This window comes from Lemur catta, chromosome 9 (assembly GCF_020740605.2).
Source record: "Lemur catta isolate mLemCat1 chromosome 9, mLemCat1.pri, whole genome shotgun sequence".
Taxonomy (NCBI): Eukaryota; Metazoa; Chordata; class Mammalia; order Primates; family Lemuridae; genus Lemur; species Lemur catta.
In genome coordinates this window covers 90,260,929-90,281,905 of record NC_059136.1, presented here as the reverse complement: position 1 = coordinate 90,281,905, position 20,977 = coordinate 90,260,929, and the positions used below count along the sequence as shown (strand labels likewise).

General features: G+C 36.6%; 1 protein-coding gene across 2 annotated transcripts in view; it reads left to right on the top strand.

Annotated features, from left to right (window-relative positions):
• CHD7 (chromodomain helicase DNA binding protein 7) overlaps positions 1-20,977 on the top strand; it is a 186,450-nt gene that overhangs the window by 127,176 nt on the left and 38,297 nt on the right. For both annotated transcript variants that reach the window (XM_045560964.1, XM_045560966.1), the window contains exons 7-13: positions 2,638-2,693; positions 8,619-8,733; positions 13,113-13,196; positions 14,690-14,827; positions 14,924-15,045; positions 15,392-15,635; positions 16,921-17,097. In XM_045560964.1, coding sequence (XP_045416920.1) covers positions 2,638-2,693; positions 8,619-8,733; positions 13,113-13,196; positions 14,690-14,827; positions 14,924-15,045; positions 15,392-15,635; positions 16,921-17,097 — 936 coding nt within the window. The remainder of the gene's footprint in view (positions 1-2,637; positions 2,694-8,618; positions 8,734-13,112; positions 13,197-14,689; positions 14,828-14,923; positions 15,046-15,391; positions 15,636-16,920; positions 17,098-20,977) is intronic.

The following is a 20,977-nucleotide window of genomic DNA, read 5'->3' as shown; positions in this document are numbered from 1 at the left end:
AAGATATACACATTTCTCAGAAATATTCTATTGAATACATAATATTACTTAGAGTGCTCTCAAATTTAATGGTAGTTGTCAAAGAAATAAATTTGAGTGGGGGGTGTAGGTGTGTACGTGTACACACATGCTTGGAAATCGTGCTTTGAAGCAGTTATTCACTGGATGTGCCAGTGGTAGAATGGCTTCTGAAAATTGGGCTGGAGTGGAGGGTTGGGTTTTGGGGCTGCTTTAAGCTATCACCAGAGGCTGGTCAAACTGACTGCCATTTAGCAAATAATTGGAATGATGCTCCTGAGGGCTTATGCATTCACACACTTTTGTTAATTGTTTTATTACCAGTAAAGCAAAAGAGGTCAGCACGATCATATTTATGCAAAAGGAAGAGTGAAAAATAGCTCTTTTTATATATGTAAGGGCAAGAAGGTGAGGATCCAATCTGTGTGGTCAGTTAAACAAAACACGGTGTTATATTCTGGGTCTCCAAAAGGTACAGGCCCTGGGACAATTTTGCACCAGCGCCAGGTACTGCTAAATGAAGTTTCAGAACCTGGCCAGTTCCTCCCAGACAGCCCGAGACCCTCTTGTTAGGCAGCCTTCACAGTAGGTTCCCAGAGGAATGGCTGATCAAAACAAGAAAATGGGTATTAATGAGAGTTGGGGACAGATGCCTATAAGAGTAAGAGCTTTTTGGGAACGGAATTGACACAGACCGAAAACTGTCTCTGCTGTTCAAGATTTGATCCGGTGTGCTTTGGTGCCCACTTATAATTCTGGGACATTGAGACCATTTAGAATGAGATGGAAAGGACAGCATAGGAGAAAAGATCAGAAAGAAGGAAATCAGAGGGAATAGTAGAGCACAGAAATGATACATCTTGTCTTGTCACTACCTCAAAGGTATATAATTTTGAAAAACTTCTTCAGAATTGAAAGAAATATAGTTAGTATCAAAAGAGTAAAAGCCCAGACATTTGAGTTCCATTCTAGGTTTGAACTTTATGATATGCTATGAGAAGCATCAAAAGATCTAGTCTTACCTTGCTTCCCATTTTCCCTGGCCATCTGCTATCTTATCTTTGCCTTTCTGCTAGAATCTCTAGTTCTATATAAAGATAACATGTTTTGAAATGGATGTAAAATGGGGGGAATATTAGGGCTAGAAAAAGCGAGGTGGTCCTGGGTGAATTGCCACTTGAATTGACTGGAATTTTCTTATAAATTAACTCTAGGTTTATGTTGCTGGCTCTTGAAGTCATGCAGCAAACATTTCTTTTCATTTTGGTTATCTAAAAATCTGTGACATAGAGGGCATCCTGAATGCATTGGTTTAAAACGCTGCTTTCCAGTTATGACCTTTCATAGATCTATTATGGCACAGCCAGGTACTGATAGGTGTTGACCACACTCCTGAATATCCAATCGGTGATCTCTAAACAGATGACAAAACTGTTTAAAACTCACAATTAGCTGATACAGGCAAGAGTTTGAAAGAAACATTTAAGTTCACAACGTTTGAAAATAGTTTGAAGGTTAGAGATTGAGGGGAATCATGGTGCCTTTGCATAGATCTATACCGGTCTGTTATCCAGTACAAGGCTTTGCTCTTTTGTTTGTCCTCTGCTATGTTCCTACTTGCCTTGATTTTCTTCGAAGCATCTGGGAGGTGGCTAAGCAGCCACATATGACCCTCAAGGCAGGCTTGGGGGCTCTTGTATGAATGTAAAAACAACCTCTAAACATCTGTAAGTGGTGTTGATGTTTTAGTTCCCTGATTTATCTGATCAAATGTTCCAGAAGAAAATTACATATTATGACTTAACAGCCTAAAACCAAAAGGGGGAAAAAAGAGAGAGATGCCTAAAATATCATATGAGCATTATCTTCTGTATACGCTGCAGCAGGTAGGATCAAGGGAGATGTTACAGATCATCTTACCATGGAAAATTCTTGATATGGCTGACGTGTATCACAATTTTAACCCTACGTAGCACTGTAGTATTTGGAGTGTTAATTTTATTTGGCTGCTATGTGTGTGAGACATCTTGTCTGAGAGATTTTAATTGTGCCATTGAGTAAAACTAAAACTATGAATAGTGATGCACTGAAATTACAGCGTAAGAGCAAGGTTTAGTTTTATATGGTTTCTTGTTTAGAGTTATTAACTATATGGAGAAATAAATGTCTCTTAAATATTTTAAAACATTACAAAACCCACAATGTAAAGTTGCCATGAGGCAGCCAAAAATAATACATATGGCATTCAGGAGAGCAGTTGCTAATTGGCTGCTGCCTGAGAAAATGGTACACTTGGCGTCTACTTAACACTGTGGGTTTGGCAGCAAGCCAGATTTGGGGTCAGGTTGTTGTGAATGAAGCTGCATGTGGTTAGGGAGGAGTTAAAATGATTCATGTCTTAGAAGCTCTCGCACTTGGAGCGGAGTAGCGTGCGGGGCCTGAGTAGGCCGTCTCCGTCGCCCTGGCTGCCTCCCAGCTCGCGGCGTGCTCGTCTTCACGGGCAGGTCCTGTGCTGCGCGCCTCAGTCGTAGCTTGTGTTCCTGTGGGAGCAAATCACCATTTGTGAGATATTCTAGTAGCTGCTTTTAAGTATCTGCCTGACATTTTCTTTTGTTGCAGAAGGAATCTGGAGAGGAGGTAGAAGTTGAGGAATTCTATGTGAAATACAAAAACTTGTAAGTAAATTGTGCTTTTATTTCTAATAAGGGGATATATTTTCGAAGTACTAAAGAAGCATTTTTTTAAAAATTGGGAATTGGGAAACTTTGTTGTGGTTTAGTTCGTGTCTTGGAGGCCATTTCCTACTAAACTTTTGTATCTTTGATATTTTATGAATTTAATTTTTCTGGAAAATGGGTAATTGGTGTAAAAGTTGACTAACTTATATAACCAAGAAGTTCTTTTTAGAGGGGATAAAAACTTCTACAACAATAAAAAAAAATGAATAAAGCAGTATTTTCCTGTCCTCTGACAATGGATTCTGTTCTCTGGGGCCACTCCCCCTCCCTTCACCTGCGCTGGGGTGCGGGGCACTGGGAGGAGAGCTTTGCTGCTGGAGGAAGGCTCTGGAAAAATCATGACGTCTCTCAGGCTTTAAAATGTAGTGAGCTATGGTTTTTATCTATTTTTGTTTGTTACTAATATTTAGTGAATTTGAATTATATAACTTTTAAAAATCTGTATTGAAAACCACAGCGAGTTGCTCTTATAGATTCTGTTATAGACGTAGGTAGTACACCTGTTACAAACACGCATTTCGATGAGCGAGCATAGTTTTTTTTCAAGGGTCCGTAGTCTGTTCTGCTGGACAAAAAATTAATGGATAACATAAACATTAAATTTACACCTTTTAAGACAAAGAACTGAAGCACCATATTAATAAATTCTAGGGCTTTTAAAGAGAGGCTTTTGTGAGTTGCTGTCAAAACAGTCTTAGAAAACGTACCCTGCCCTAGAAAATGAAAGCATTCAGTGCTATGGTTTTCTCTCATTCTCCCTTGTTGTTTTAGCACTATCTTGATAAACTGATGCACTTTTCAAGAAGTGGTGAGGAGAACCTTTTACCAAGTAAAAAAGATGAAGAAGTCTCTGCCAGTGTTATTGTGAGAGTTTAATGGAATATAGTCTGGCAATTTAAAAATGCTCAGAAAATGTTAGCTGTTATCATCCTTTGGTCCTCAGAGCGTAATGAGTTTACACACATGAAAATTATGCCTGTCACATTATTTCCTGTGGTAAGGAGGAAGTAACTAAGTAAACCAGAGGGAAAGAGTTCCCTTGTAGATTTACCAAGTCAAGAACAAAGAAGTTTAAGTACTGATTGCCCAAAAATGGCACTATTAGACAGGCATCCGAATTAGTATGTGGCACTGGGGCCTGAGGTACTCCCCAGTCTAGCCTGTTAATAATTCTGGAGGAGGGCACAGTGTTCCTGCCCAGGTACCACTGACAAGCCAGGAGAGACTTGTCCTCCTTGGAAGTCATTTCAGGTGAGACAAAGGGAATTCTGGAAAAAAAAAAAAAAAAAAAAAAAAAGCTTTCCTGTCTGTAATTATTGAGATGTAAGGGAAATTAAAATTTCTATAAAACTAACAGTTTTTATTAATCTTTTGACATGATTAAAATTTTGGCATGATTTCATATTTATAGGAAAATTGCAAAAATAGTACAAAGAATTCCTGTTTTTCTTTTTGTAATTAATGCACGTCTTCTAGAATGATACTTTGGGGCTATTAAATATGGCAATGGTTGCTAAGTGGTGATTTACTAGTTCCATCATTTCTTTTAGATTTATTAGTTGGGGGCGGGACACGGACAATGTATATAACCTGAGGTTTTGTACCCCCATGAAGAGCTGAAATAAAAAAAAAAAAAAGATTTATTAGTTGGGTTTCTACTGTAAGGAAGGACTTTACCCTCTTGCCCATTTGCTAATTTATAGCTTTGTAGACTTGTGGATTCTTATTTTATTCAATGGGTCATAATTCTTTACTATCATTATTTATTTTGCTCACATTATCAGAGCTTTGACTTCTGTAGGAGCCCCTTCAAGCTGGCTTCTCTGTCCTTTTGCCCTGTCCTCATCCTTCTTTGAGCACTTCCTTACTTTTTTGCACCAGAGGATCTTCCATGCTCAGAATCAAGTTGTAACTTCCCCGTTTCAGTCCAAGAATCAGTTATTTCTCCAAGTAGGCATGGTGGTTTTTAGTGGAGGGGGCATTTAGAAACCAAGATTGGAGCTTTGAGTGTGCTCATTGCTACAGAGGAGTCATTGCTTCTAGTCCTCTGTGGATAAGGCTAGGAGAATGTGAACACACACACATCACATACACATACACATCTGTTTATTATATGTATACATCTTATCTACCTACTTATCCACCTAACAACAACAAAAACAATGCCTTTATATTGATACTTCCAATACTATTCCAATACCACAGGGTTCATTCTATCCTTTCCCTCTTTCAATGTTAGTAATTCTCTTCTTCACCCACAAGAATCCTGGCTCTTAGTATCTATAATATATTTGCTTTTTTGTCAATCCTAGAATATATAGTAAATGGTTTCAGAATTACTAGCCTATATTTCTGTGAAAAAAAAAAAGCCTATATTTGTTTAGAGTTCTTTGTCTTTAGTTTGAGGGCATAGAGGTGAAATACTTCGTTCAAAATTTCCTTCAGTTGATTCTTCTCCCACTCTCCCCCACCAGTGTGGTTTGTTATTGATTTGATATACAGTTTGCATCATTAGTTTCTGCTTACATTTATATTCCATTTTAGCCACCCCCCTTGTTAATTTTTATTTATTTTCTTTTTTCAAGTTTGTCAAATATTAACGTGGTTTAAAAGTCAGAACTGTACACAAAAGAAATGTCATTCTCTCTTCCTTTCCACCCCATTTCTACTCACTTCCTCATGAATCTCAGGTTTATCCTTTCTGTAATTTTTGGCATGAATATTCAGAGAGATATATATAATTTCCCATTTTTTTCTTACCAGAAAACTTGCGTACTATCAGTACAGTACACCTTTGATCTTTGCTTTTTTTTAACAATAGTATTTCTAGAAATCACTCAATATCAGTTCATAGGGGTGGTCCTTGTTCTTTGTTATAGCTACATAGGACTCCATTGCATGGCTGTACCATAGCTATTTAACCAATATATCCTATATAGAGACATGTAAATGGCTTCTGAGAATTACAGGCTGTAATTGTTAAATATATATTCTTATGCATGCCTGTGTATTTTCAAATTGTTGGAGGCATATCTTCAGGGTGAATTCCTAGAAGTGGGATTGCTAGATCAAAAGGTCCAGTTTGAGAGATTGTCTTCCTTAAGGTTGTATCAGTTTGCATTATTGTCACCAATGCATGAGAGCACCTGTTTCCCCATAGCCTTTCCAACATAGTCTGTACCTTTTTAATTTTTGTAAGAAATCATATTCAGTGAAGTTTTAATTAACATTTTCCCTTATGAATAAAAACACCTTTTCATAAGTTTAATAGTCACTTTTATATCTTGTTTTGTCAATTGTCTGTTTATATCTTTTGCTCATTTTTGTATCATGCTCTCTGTTAATTTTTAAGAGTTTTTATATATGAAGGATATTAGTTTTTTAGGTCATATGTTACAACTGTTTTTTCTCAGTCTCAGTTATCTTTTGCCTTTATTTCTGGTGTTTATTGCATTGTAAATTAATTTTTTGTAGAGTTGGATTTATCAGTTTTTTTCTTTTAGTGCACGTAGCTTTTGAGTCATAGTTAGAAAGACTTTCCCTATATCCAGATTAAAGAGGAAATTGTCTACGTTTTCCTCATGGTTTTATTTTCTCTGTTTAGGTAACTGATCCATTTGGTGTCTGTTCTTGTGTGTGGTGTAGTACTGTGGTCCCCAACCTCCTGGCCGCAGACCAGTGCCAGTCTGCGGCCTGTTAGTGACCAGGCCACAGAGCTCCACTCCCTATCTCCCTGCCCCGTGGTCCATGGAAAAATTTTCTTCCATGAAACTGGTCCCTGGTGCCAAAAAGGTTGGGGACCATATTTTTCTCCTTAGATACATTGATATTGTATATTTTAATATATTAATATTGAACCAACCTTGCGTTCTGAAGTAAATCAACTTGATAATAATGTATTGTTTTCTTAATGTGGTATGGAATTATATTTGCTAATATTTTATGTATTTTAGCTTCATAATTTTCTTACAGTTTACTACATCACAACATTTTCCTTGTATTTTAATACTAGTCCATCAGTAAGACTTACCTTTTTCTTACCTTAATTATCTACCAAGCCATAGCAGTCTGCCTTTGACCCTTTTTTGCTTCCTTCCTCTTCTTCCTGACTAAGCCTCCAGAACGTATTATTGTTGGGGTTTAGAAGGCAGAACCACTGACTGAAAATTTCAGCCCCATTTACAGGTGGTAGAGCAGGGCTGGACCCACTTGCCCAAGTGCCTGTGTCCATCTCAGAGCCACACTGGTGGTGCCCTGAAGGCATTTGCACCTCAGCTAGGACAAGAACGCTGAGTACCTATGTGCCTTTTTCTGTCAAATAATTAGGAGACTAGAGTAGGTTATTTTCATACTATTTGTTTCTAATTACAACAGTATTGCATATTATTTACTGGAAATTTGAAAAATATAAATTGAAAGTAGAAAATAAAGTACTTTCAATCTTACCACCCAGAAATCATTACAGGATGAGTACCCCTTATCCAAAATGCTTAGGACTAGAAGGATTTCAGATTTTTAAGGATTTTGTAATATCTGCATTATACTTAGTGGTCGAGCACCGCAAATCCAAAAACCTGAAATCTAAAATGCTCCAATGAGCATTTCCTTTAAGTTTCATGTTGGCACTCAGAAAAGTTTCAGGGATGTTCAACCTTTATTAACATTTTGATGCATTTTCATCTATTCTTTTCTGTGTGTGGGTGTATTAGTTCATAGGCAAATATATTTAAAATCCTTTCTCCCTCAGTCTATTATAGAAGGACTAAATCAATCCTTTGAAAATTCGTAATAGACATTGCATAGGTATCAGTTATATGGTACTTAATATCATAAATGTTTCCTATATCATTGTTTTGAAACATTTTATAATTGCTACATAGTTTCTAAGAGAAGTAGTACATTGATTCTGAAAGAGGTATATATTCCAGCATCTCGTTTCTTTTTAATGTTATTGCCAGAAAGAGAAATAAGAGACAGTCGAGGCTGTGTGGGGGTTGGGAAAGGATGATAGGACAAAAGAATATTGAAATACCAAACAAAAGAATGCCAAAACTGTGTGCCTGTGAGTCTTGGAGAAGAAAAAGGGAGGGTCGAGTATATTTAAATTCAGGTTATGGAAGGCATAGCATGTGCTCAGAGCAGAAGGTGGTGAGTCTGAAGGGGAGAGGACTTGCCCAGTGCAAGTATAGATGTTAGCGAGTGAAAAATTCACAAAGGACCAACGGACATCATTTCAGAGCTCCTGGGAAAACACAGGCTGGAGAGCAGGAACTGATTAGGAGATAGAGGGGTGCATGGGCTAGTGTTCAGGGAGCGGATGGTGATTCTCTCCTCCCTGATTGCTCTAGAAGGATTAGGTTAGGTTTACCGTTGGGGCCAGTATGACATAGGCCTTTTATGAATCAAGGGTACCCTATACTTCTTATCTCCAAAGAAATTGCTATTTTTCATTTGAATTCTTTTAACTCAGTAAAAAACCTCTTGTTTCTCAATGATAAAAGGCTCAAAGCATAAATTCAGAATTAAGGCCACCCTGTAGTGCTAATTGTTTTATACTGAAGTGTAATCCATTCACGTATGGAAACAGCTTGTTATTAGGCCATTTCTGTTTTGGGCATTTTTTAATGAGTAGTGGATAAGAGAACTGGAGGCTTAGGACAGAAGGCAAATTTTAGGCACTGTTATATGATTTTCTCTTATGTTCAAACATTAGTGGTTGTATTGAATGTTGCTCCACAGCATCTGCAAGTAAGCAGGTTATTTTGTTAACCTGTTTAGTTGATTTTTTTGAATCATAAAAGACATATAACAAAGGATGAATTATTTTCTACGTGTTTCAGGAATATTATTTTATTCTTTCAGCTCTTATCTTCATTGTCAATGGGCTTCTGTAGAAGATCTGGAAAAAGATAAGAGAATTCAGCAAAAGATTAAACGATTTAAGGCAAAGCAAGGCCAGAACAAATTCCTTTCAGAGGTATGAAACACCTGGTTAATTTTCTAAAGTATTTATTAAAATGGTCTAAATTTTAGTTCAATAAATTAAGAAAAACTAGTTTGCCTCATTTGGTGCTGTTACTTGCATATTGGTAACTGGTTATTGCTAAAAATTTATAAACAGGAAATTTCTCATTCTTCCTGTTGCTTAGTCTAGAAGATACTGGTCCTATGATATTATGTGGAAATAGTGGTGATGGTATGCTTAAAATCTTGTAATGGAAGTACAGACAGTTACTAGATGATGAAAAAAGTACGTTGATGAAAGTTCTATTGAAATTTAGCAGGTTAAAAACTCCACAGTAAATATTAAGCACAAGTTCTAAGATATGAAAGTTTAACTTCTATGAGGAAGTTATGTGGCAAATGTATTCTGTTCAAGATGATGCCTAAATCACAGAGTACACTAAATTTGTTTTCACAAATGCTGGGCTGTGGTATAGAAGCTGGTATAATATTTTGCCTGTGCCCCGTTATGCTAGGTTATCAGTTACAGCAAGACAGCGAAAATACCTAAAGCAGGGGAGAAAATCTGCATTTGTAAGAGCTGCCAGATCTCCCCCTAATCCCCCCATAGTCAATTACATTTTAAAAATGCTTTCACAAGCTGTTTACTGGAATCTCTGCACTTTTGATCACCAATTTCGTTTTACTTATAGCCTCAAATAGATAAAAGAAAAACCCTAACGTTGAAAGATAAGACTTGCTGATTTATTAGTTCCTCTTTTCATAAGAGTTAACAAAATGTAAACTATAAAGAAGTATGAAATTTGATGCAAAATGATACCTGTTTAACAAACTACTTTGCACTGCTACCTCGTTTTGGAGATGAGGAGAGTGGGACAGATGAGCGTTTAGTACTTTTATGTCATAAAATCCTCATAATATCAGGTGACAAGCCTGTGTTCTCCTGGGATTTGATTTCCATGATCCCAGCAGGCAGATGGTAAAGTCTGTATTTGATGGGAGATGGTGTGGTGGTTCTTTTCCTGGACACGTCTGTATCATCACCACTGTTAACTGTTGGTGTTCATCTGTGTTGGCAGTGTAGTGGCTTGCACTGAATGGAATCTTCGAGAATATTAAGAAGATTCTTTCTTTGAAGGGGAGGTTTTGGGGGAAGTACTGTCAGGTTCTATTTTTCATGCCCTTCATAATGAAACCAAAGTTAAATTTTCATGACATTGGACTAGTTGAAATCATTAACTTCCTTTTAAAAAGAGACACCGTATGTTCTACTGACCTTTTCTGTGGGTCAGTGGGAGGGAAAAAGGAAAAAACACAATGGTAGTTTTTCCCTTGTCCTTAAATCCTGGTCCTGTTTATTAAATTTATTTGGACTCTGTTTCCTGTAGTCACACTCTTCAGTGAATTGTGCCTGGCCCTAGTTACACAGCCTGTTGATCTCAGGTCTGTCTGTGTGAGTTGCCTGTACCAAGATTGAAATACATTATCTAGCTGGTAAATTGGCAACTGGAAATCTTAAGTTCTGTCCTGAATGGAAATTATCAGAGAATGGTAACAGTCCCCTTCCTCCCTTTCTTTTACACACACACACACACACACACACACACACACACACACACACGTGTACATGCACATACCCCTTTTTGTTTTATCCCATAAATGATCATGGCTTCAGGTTTTCCATGGCTCTACTACTTCGGTATTTTCTGTTACAGCTGCTTTTACATACTTTGTTTTACCTTAGGCTGCCTTGTAAGTCTGCTGCACTTGAAATCTCCATTCAAAAAGATCATTTAAACTGGAAATTTCATCACATGCATGATGCTGTAAATTACTCACAAGGTAGAAACGTTTAGGAAAAGTTAAGGATTTGAATTTAGCACTGAATATGAAAGATGGTGTTTAAGGACAAGATGTCTTAAAGAGAGTTTTTACCACCAAAACCTAGTTTGTGGAAAATTTTAGTGTTTATGCTATATGTGAATAACATGTATACATTGTTTACCTAAATCTAGAATCTTAACAAAGCCAGTGCATTAATATATTAACACTTTATATATTAATTGAACATTTCAGTGGATTTTTTTTTTTTGCCTTACTGATCACCTCTGTGTAAAAGCCTGAGGCAGTTGAAATACGTTTTTGTATTTCTGCTAGTTTCATAATTCAGAGTTGAAAGCCTCGCAACTGAGTGTTCTAGAATGGTGTCTAAGTGACCTTTAGTATGCCTTTTGCAAAGTATTTTAACACAGTTATATTAAAGTTATTAAGTATGAAATGTCCAATTTCCTTAAGTACTAAGTTTGACAGTTGATATCTCTGACATTTCACTTTGACACTTCTTGTTTTATGTTTATTGTGAAGGTACAACCTCAGTCTTACAAATGCACATTTTGGCTTGTGATTATCTTTCAAACTTTTTTAGAGCAATTTTTGTGAAACCATGGATAAGTCAAAAATTGGTCTTATTTTCAAATATGAGTTCTGTTGGGGAATGAATACAGCACAGACAGTTCAAAATATCAATGAAGTGTTTGGGAAGGATGTGGCTGATGTAATGCATAGTACATCAGTGCTTTGAGAAGTTCCATTCTGGTGATTTTAATCTTCAAGATGAGCTACATGGGTGACCTGAGACCAAGGTGGATAATGATGAGTAGAAAGCTGTAGTGGAAGTGAATCCATCTCAACCTATGTGTGAATTAGCAACAAGGTTTGATGTTACTATTCCAACAATATTGGACCATTTGAAACAAATTGGCAAGGTAAAGAAGCTGGATAGATGCATGAATTAAACGAGCATCAGAAGAGAAATCCTCTCGAAGCTTGCCTTTCTCTGCCATCACGATAGAGGCAAACCATTTCTACACTTTATTGTCACGTGATGAAAAATGGGTTCTTTTTGACAGTTGCAAGTATTTGGCACGATGGTTGGATAAAGATGAAGTGCCAAAAGATAGTCTAAAACCAAATATTCATCGAAAAAAGCTAATGGTGTCTGTTTGGTGGTCCAGCACTGGTATTATCCACCACAGCTTCATGAAACCTGGTCAGTGGATACAGCGGATGTCTACTGCAACCAGTTGGAGAAAATGATGAGGACTCTTGTGATGAAGCAGCCGAGATTGGTCAATAGAGACAGGCCAATCCTCTTGCGAGACGACGATAAACCACCTGTCTCCCAAACAGTGCTGCTCAAACTATAGCAGCTGGACTTGGCAACTCTCTGTCATCCACCGTGTTCACCAGACCTTGCAGCAACTGACTACCACTTCTTCCAGGCTTTGGACCACTTTTTGCAAGGAAAAATATTCAATTCTCAACAAGCTGTGGAAAACGCCTTTCGCAATTTCATCACCAGTTGCTCTCCAGGCTTCTTTGCTGCTGACATAAACAAGCTACCATTAAGATGGCAAAACTGTTGATAGTTTAGGCACATACTTTGATTAATTGTACTCCTTCTTGTTTGAGATATAATAAACTATGCTTTTGATGTGAAATCAGACATTTCATATTTAATGACCTAGTATTGTTGATAAATCTATAGGAGCATGTAGTAATGTGTGTTTTGTTTTCTAACATCTGAAACTTATCTGACCCTTACTTCTTTCAGGTATAGCTCAGTCTTTAATTTCCTTTTGAGCCATATTCCTTTATTTTCTGAGACACCCTTACAGGCTAACAGTAGTACTTTACTTTTGTAAAGATTGTTAATATATTGGTTCAATAACCTGATTATTTGGGCCTCGTTTCTTTATTTTTAATACTTTTACCTAAACACTTATGTTCTGTACAAATAAATCATTAGAACACTTAGATTAATGAAGACTGTTATTCTAAATGAGGTACTAATATTGAGTGACAAAAACTACCAAACACTGTCATGTAAACTCTGTTCACGCCAAAGTATGAAATCTGGTTTTAGTGTTTTTAGCTTTTGAATAACATTCTATAAACGATGCTATAAAGCATCAGACAACTCCAGTAGTTATTAGACTCCAGTAGCACTTACTGTGCATGACTCTGATTCTTTATTGCAAGCTGTAGTTTCAAGAATGCTAAATGCATGGCATGCCATAAGCCTTTTGGATTGCTCATTAGTGAATTGTAATTTCACACTTCATTTAAAATATTCTTAAACATTCTCTCACAGTAAAAGGTTTCACACAGTAATTAAAAGACCCCGTTAACAAAGTCTAGGAAATCTGATTTCCTCATGGGGAATGATTTTACTAAATTGTAGCATTTCAATTAATATAATAGAATTTGCCAAATATAAATTTTATATTGCTATGACCCAAAATATTATTGCCTCGTGAAAAGTGAAATAGTGTTTCCTCTTAGGAAATAAACAAACATTTTAACCTTTTTTTTTTTTTTCCTTTGGTGCAGATTGAGGATGAGCTTTTTAATCCAGATTACGTGGAGGTTGACCGGATAATGGACTTTGCACGTAGCACGGATGACCGGGGAGAGGTAACAGGAGATCACCTGTGTTACAGAGTGGTGATTCAGGCAGCGCGCATTTCTCTTTGGAAAAGATGGTCTTATCCTAGACCTGGTCCTGGTCATAGCCTTGAGTTGTGACATACTTGCTCTAAATTTAACTGAAACTTATTAATTTATTATTAGTTTTATGACTCAGTAATAGCTTATGTTATTATTTTTTACACTTTCTGTTTAGTCTGAGAGCTTTCTTTTTTAAAAAAATCAATTTTCAATATGTAACAAATACATTGACTTTTTTAATGATTCCGGAATACGATAGATAAGGAATTCAGTACATTTTGGTATAAATCTATCGTAGAGCACAAAGTGTCTTTATATAATTGAGAGTGCTCTTGTGGCAGAATGGAGTTTAATATCATTTAGCATTGGACGTCGTTAGTGAAGTTGATGAACTTCATTTAACGTGGTGCACAGAGGATAATCGAAAATATTTTTCTTTATGAGATCCCAGTCTCGGCACTCTCGTGTTGCTTTGCAAAACCCTACGAGGTTGTAAAGGACATTTGATAGGGAAGAAAGAATAAAGACAAGTCTAGTGACTTCTGAGCATTGTCCCTTGGTTATGATGTGCCCAGCCACCATGAGTTCTCTCATTCTTAGCTTCTGCTTGTAAACTGAGTTTTTTATAATAAAGTGTTTGGGTCTTGCTTGTCTAGGGAGAGTCTACAAAGAATTCTCTTTGTACTCTAGACTCTATATCATGAAACTCCATGATGTTTCAAAGACCATGCCATAACATGATCTTTACTTTTCTATTTTTGCTTAGTTGTACTTTAAAAATATTTATTTCATAGCATATTGTGTACAAATATTTTTAATATCACAACCAGGTCAGTGTCCTTTGGTCCTGAAATGAAGGTCGACAAACTCAAGTGTTTTCTAGAGGAAAGAAAATCCTATTGATCTGCATTACCCAAAATATTTTGCCCTCCAATATTCTAGAGCTCAAATACATTATTTTAATGTGATTGGATACAAATAGTATCACTCTGTTTAAGGAAAAGATAGAGATCCTAATAAATTCAAGTCTATTTCTCATTCTTTAAGAAACTAGCCAATTATGTAAACATTTAAATATGCCAGGATGATTTACCTTATAAGCCTAAACGAGACACTTGATGAATGATTTGCACAGATTGGCATAAAGCTCAAATTCAGCTATTTGCTAGTTATTTCTTTCTATATAGTTCTGGCTTTTGAACATGGCTTACCAGTGATTTAGATAAAAAGTTAATTTTTTCTGACAATACCCAGTAATACTGTTTCCAGTTCAGACTTGAGATTCTAATTAGGGACAATTAATTAATGATCACAGTTTTAAAATTTCTATCAATTCAGTCTTACTGATGCTGGGGTAATGTCTGTTGGTAAATGAAGTAGAACACGTGTTTGTGCTTAATATATGTAAATATATATTTGGTCAAATGAATCCAATTCTGATTTCTTTAAACCTCGCCCAGCCTGTGACTCACTATCTGGTGAAGTGGTGCTCACTTCCTTACGAAGACAGCACGTGGGAGCTGAGGCAGGACATAGATCAAGCAAAGATCGAAGAGTTTGAGAAACTGATGTCCAGGGAGCCGGAAACAGGGCGTGTGGTAAGGATTGGCTCGTGGTACATGATCTAATTTGAAAATAGCATAGCAGTGTGGTCTTTGAGAAGCCACTAATGAGATTTACTATATTTGAAACAGGAGCGACCTCCTGCTGATGATTGGAAGAAATCGGAGAGTTCCAGGGAGTATAAAAACAATAACAAACTCAGGGAATACCAGTTGGAGGGAGTAAACTGGCTACTTTTCAATTGGTACAACATGTATGTAGAACATGTTTTTCTTCACTTTTAAAAATGTCTGTAGCTCTGTTCTTTTGTAGTTATTGAAGCTATAAATCAAAAAGAACTATTTTAACTCTCCAATAAGAATTTTCTAAAAGGCAAGCATTGGAAATATGCTTAATATTTATTCAACAAAGATTAATACAGAGATTGACAGAAGCATGTAGAAATAATTTTTATTTATCAGAGAATTTTCTTTAAAAATGTATGTTTTGAATAAAGCCATATAGATATGCCTCTGTGAGGATAATAGTATGTATTTTGTGAAAAGACAGCAGTGTCTAATATCTGTACTCATTAAACTTTTCTCATTTCCTTCCCAAAGGCGAAACTGCATTTTAGCAGATGAAATGGGTTTGGGAAAAACTATCCAGTCCATTACATTTCTCTATGAGATATATTTGAAAGGAATCCATGGCCCTTTTTTAGTAATTGCCCCATTGTCCACAATCCCCAACTGGGAAAGGGAATTCCGAACCTGGACAGAGTTGAATGTGGTTGTGTATCATGGGAGTCAAGCTAGTCGTCGGACCATTCAGTTGTATGAAATGTACTTCAAAGATCCCCAGGTAAAACTTCACAGGTCCTGTTCCTTGTGCTTACTGTGTGTATTGTAAGGCATTAAAAAGGTGACTTGGGAAGGTCTGGATTTTGCTAAACTGAGAGGTTTGCTTTAGATTTCTTACTGAATTTATGTTTGTGTTATCTTTCTACATTTATGAAGGCAGCTCTTTATTTTTAAGGCTTTTGATCATTCTGATTATTGTATTAGAAAGACGGAAATTTTTTACTTTGACCACTGAAATCTATTTGATGTATTGATATGTTAATTGGTTTTATTTTGCAAGCCTAAGAGAGAACTAAACAAAAAATGGTCATATTAAATGTGAATAGAAAGAATATTTTATTACCCTATTACTAGAAGTGGAAAATATTAAGCATGTAAAAAGTCCTTGAAATGTATGACACATTGAATGAAATACGTCCAAAGGGAAGAATTTATACTTTGGCTGTCATTAATAGTAGCAATTGCTTTCCTTTTTTTTTTTTTTTGAGACACAGTCTCACTCTGTTGCCCGGGCTAGAGTGCCCTGGCGTCAGCCTAGCTCACAGCAACCTCACACTCCTGGGCTCAAGCGATCCTCCTGCCTCAGCCTCCTGAGTAGCTGGGACTACAGGCATGCGCCACCACGCCCAGTTAATTTTTTCTATATGTATTTTTAGCTGTCCATATAATTTCTTCCTATTTTTTAGTAGAGACAGGGTCTCGCTCTTGCTCAGGCTGGTCTCGAACCCCTGAGCTCAAACAATCCACCCGCCTTGGCCTCCCAGAGTGCTAGGATTACAGGTGTGAGCCACCGTGCCCGGCTGCAATTGCTTTTCTTATTCCAGTTACCTGTGTGCAGTTAGTATATGATATCGACAGTGAAGTGCTATAAACAATGTGATAAGAAAGAATAATATGTGCTAAAATAATTTTAAGTTATAGGTAGTAAGTGGAAGTCCTGTAATTGGAAATATGACAGAATTTGGGGTTTTATATAAATGTTTAAGTATAAAATCTGTTCTACAATTAAATAATTAAAGGAGAAAAATATTGAAATCTGTACCTGTATTTATCTTTAGATTTGGGAAATTATTACAAGTTCTATGTGAATGTTTTTATTTTAGAATTTTATAAAAAGTGTTTTACTGTAACACAGCTTAAAATGTCCAAAATAAGGAACACAGATTGTGTTCACCTGAAATAAAGAGTCGTAGAAAGAGATACATATGTTTTATGCGGTTCACTCATCCTTAAAGTTATTAATGTAATCATTCATGCTTAATAATAATTCAGAGTTGTTGTTGTAGGGTCGAGTGATAAAGGGGTCCTATAAGTTTCATGCCATCATTACTACATTTGAGATGATTTTGACTGATTGTCCTGAGCTGCGGAATATTCCATGGCGCTGCGTGGTCATTGATGAAGCCCACAGGCTGAAGAATAGGAACTGCAAGCTGTTGGAGGGACTCAAGATGATGGACTTGGTCAGTGCTCATGTTGGTGATTGCATTGAACCTGAATAGAATTGTTACTGACTTGGTAATTCCACTGCTCTAAATTTGACTAATGCCTGTGAATGGCATTTGCAAAACTTGTCAAATATTGTGATATATTCTCCTGAACTTTCAGTTACTGAGAAGTGCTCTTACTTTCTTGATTCTTACATTGTTTGCTGGTGTCTTTAAACAGTTGTATAATAGCAAAGTATAATCACGATATTTGCACTGAATTGAAGTTTCAAGTGTTTGCTTTACACTTTTGTTCATAAATATAGATTGAGCATCCCAAATCCAGAAATCCCAAATCCCAAATGCTTCAGAATCTGAAACTTTCTGAGCACTGACATAATGCTCAAAGGAAATGCTCATTGGAGCATTTCAGATTTTGGATTTTCAAATTTGGAATGTCCAACCAGTAAGTATAAATGCACATATTCCAAAATCTGAAAAAATCTGAAACCTGAAACACTTCTGCTCAAGCATTTCGGATAAGGAATACTTAACCTGTATAGCTACTTCATTAAGTGTTGGGCCAAGCTTTAATTTACATCAGAGATGATAATCCAGTTATGTTCCAGGGCTGTGAGGTTTTGCCATATCGGGGGCCATAGGATTTGCAGGTGTAAGTTCTCAGTAAGTTGGGTAGGATATCTGGAATTGGTTAGTTCAAACAGACACTTAAAAGTTTGGGGAATTACAAGACCTCAAATTTGATCTGGAGTTTTATACCACACCTATGCCATACTCTACCAGCTTCCCGAGAGACGATCAGGTCTTCCTGATGAGATTTTCTAGATTTTTTTCAACAGGAGTATCATGGAATAACACATTGTAGGAATATTAGAATTCGATTGATTTTTTTCCATCCCATTCTACAGTGTGTATCATTTCCTAGCAGAAATTACTACATGACCTCAGTCATCCTCGTTCCTCTTTCCACTCCATAGTTTACAAGTTGGTTATGATCACTTGTTTTTCATTTTTAATGTACATTTTTTGAAAGCAAAATTTTTGTCTTTTAGCATGTGTTGGATGATTTGATGAGTTTCACAAAGGTACAAAAACGTTTTTAAAATCCCTAAATGATGATTTCTGTAGAATAATCTTATTAACTGAGAGTTTGAGATGGGAAGGAATATTCTATGTATACATAGCTATAAATTTTTAACTGATGACTGGGACTGGTACCACCAAAAAGAACACCTAAAAGCTTTCTGTTGCAGCTGGTTCTTTGAAATGGCTTCTTTTATTCTTAAATTAGGGGGATTGGATTAGCCAGCTATTCTTTTAATTAAAAACAAACCAAATCTAGTTTTGCTTACAGGAAGAACTCTGACTGAATTATCCTATTTAGGATGAGTTATTATTAAGGCTATCCTAAGACTTTTCTTAAAGCAGTTTCTCAAAGCAGTTTGGTGGCCAAGCCACAAAACAAGTAAGAGCACTTGGAAATAGTGAATAGTTTTGAAGAGATGAGTAAGCATTTGGTCTCCCCAAGTGATACTTTAGCATTAAAATGAAGTAAACCTGATGGGGTGAGGCAGCTCACATCTGTGATCCTAGCACTCTGGGAGGCCCAGGTGGGAGGATTGCTTGAGCTCAGAAGTTCAAGGCCAGCCTGAGGAAGAGTGAGAGCTCTTCTCTACTACAAATAGAAAAAATTAGCTGGGCGTGGTGGCTTGTGCCTGTAATCCCAGCTACTTGGGAGGCTGAGGCAGGGGGATTGCTTGAGCCCAGGAATTTGAGGTTGCAGTGAGCTATGATGACACCACTGCACTCTACCCAGGGCGACAGAGCGAGACTCTGTCTCAAAAAAGATAATAAAATACCATAAAATAAAATAATAAAATAAAATAAACCTGTGTGTGGAAGTAAGTGCTAATGCTCATGATCTATCTGAATACATTCTCTGAGTAGGGATCCACCTTCACAGTTTTCCACTAAGATAGTTATATCACCATTTCCTGAAGGCTTAAACAATTAAGTTTATCTAAGTTGTGTTCTATTATTAGTTCATATCTTCCCAAATAGCAGATTCTTCTTGTAAAACAGTTCTTTATTGGTGAGTACCAATTAGTTTAACTCTATCAACATCAAACAATCTAATTGTCATTAGGATACTTCAAAGAATTTTCTATTATTTATACTAACATTTCATTAGTGGGTTAGAATCTGTTATCCAGATAAGTTTCAGTTACATATTGCAGTGTTTCCTAAACTTTTTTCACATAATGGCAGATATAGAAAATGATAATATTTGTATGCCACACTGGGGTATGCAGAGAAGGCTGCCCACTGCCCCAGAGGACCTGTCCAGGGACTGGGGGCCCAAGGACTTAGCACACACTCATTCTTGGCTCACCAGCTGGGAAGCTCTGATTAGCAAATGAACAGAATATTTATTTTTCTGATGATCAAGAATCTTTATCTCAGAAGAGATGTTTTCAAGATGGAATACGTTGTTGTTGTTCAGAGTGTAATTGTATTTGTCCAGTTCAGAACAGCTCTGTTGCCTGGTTTTTAAATCCTTACTTCAAATAAGCATCATGAGAACTTGTATACTTGCCTCTTTGTATTCTTCTTTCCTAGAATAATTCACAGTCAAAAGAGCAAATAGTAGTTACATCCTACTATGGTTTAGGTCATTAGGAACTGTTACTTGCATTAGACTGAGTTCTGGTGAAAATGCGTTTGATGAGGATTATCTCCAAGTGCATTCTCAGAAAAGGAAGACCAATGAGTGTCTTCACTCTCCAGACACAGGGGAAACGTTTGTGAAGATGAAACCTTGAGGGGCAGTCACCGTCTTCACAGTCCTCCCCAGGAGCTCTGGGGAAGTAAAGCCGTCTCCTTGTACCTCACCAAAAGGAGGATGTGCCGTGGAGGTCATAGTAGTTCTTCATTGATTCTGTTATCTCATCTTTCATTGTCAGGAGGCCCCACACAAATTAAAGATTCTGCTGAAATGAAATTAAATGGACAGCACTCCATCAGAGATAAAAAGCATGGTAACATTTTCAAGGCAAAAGTAGGTCTTCCGGCATAGTTGGAGGTTTTAAGCTCCACAGCCTGAGTTTCTTACATGCTGTTTTGTGATACTGTGTGTATATTAATTGTATATTTTTAATCATTACTTTCTAATTGGAACCTAGTTTTATTCCACTGCTCATAGGCGACTATATAAGAGAGCTATATGTATTCATATAATTGTTTCGTATAACTGGCTGTTAAACAGCCATTGAAAGGAAACAGCATAGAAAAGGAGTTCTTTCCTTTCCTTGAATGCATTTATTTTGAAATTAATAAGTTAAAAAGGATTTAACTTGTAAAGTATTTGGTCAGGCATTCAGGACTTAATTTAAATCAGCAATAAAAAATATGGAAAAACTGGGAGACAATCAAGACAATATCAATACAATAGAAATGCTTTTCTACTGCAGTAACTCTTTTCTTGAATCTGTAATGGTACTTTAAAAAGTTCTTGGGTAATGTAATTCAGGACTTGGGTATGTATGTGATTGTGGCCCATGTTATCCACCAGTATGGTTATACATTCGAAAATCTTGAATTGATTTGCAAACTCCTTACTCTTTATGAATTCAATGAGTCTGAGGATGGTGATGGTCAGTGTAACTTCCTCAGTCAGAGACCGCTATTCAAAGGGGAGAAAAGGAAGAATAAAAGCATATTGAACTCCTTCGCCTCACATTCAAATAGCTTCATTGACAGATAAGACTTGGTAGATATTAAGAAAATTAGCATGTTCTTACATCATTCATCTAGTATTTACTGAGCATATACTCTGCTTGGCAACCAAGTCTTGTCAGATTCTAAGTTAAGTCAGAACGTTGCTTTTGAAACTACT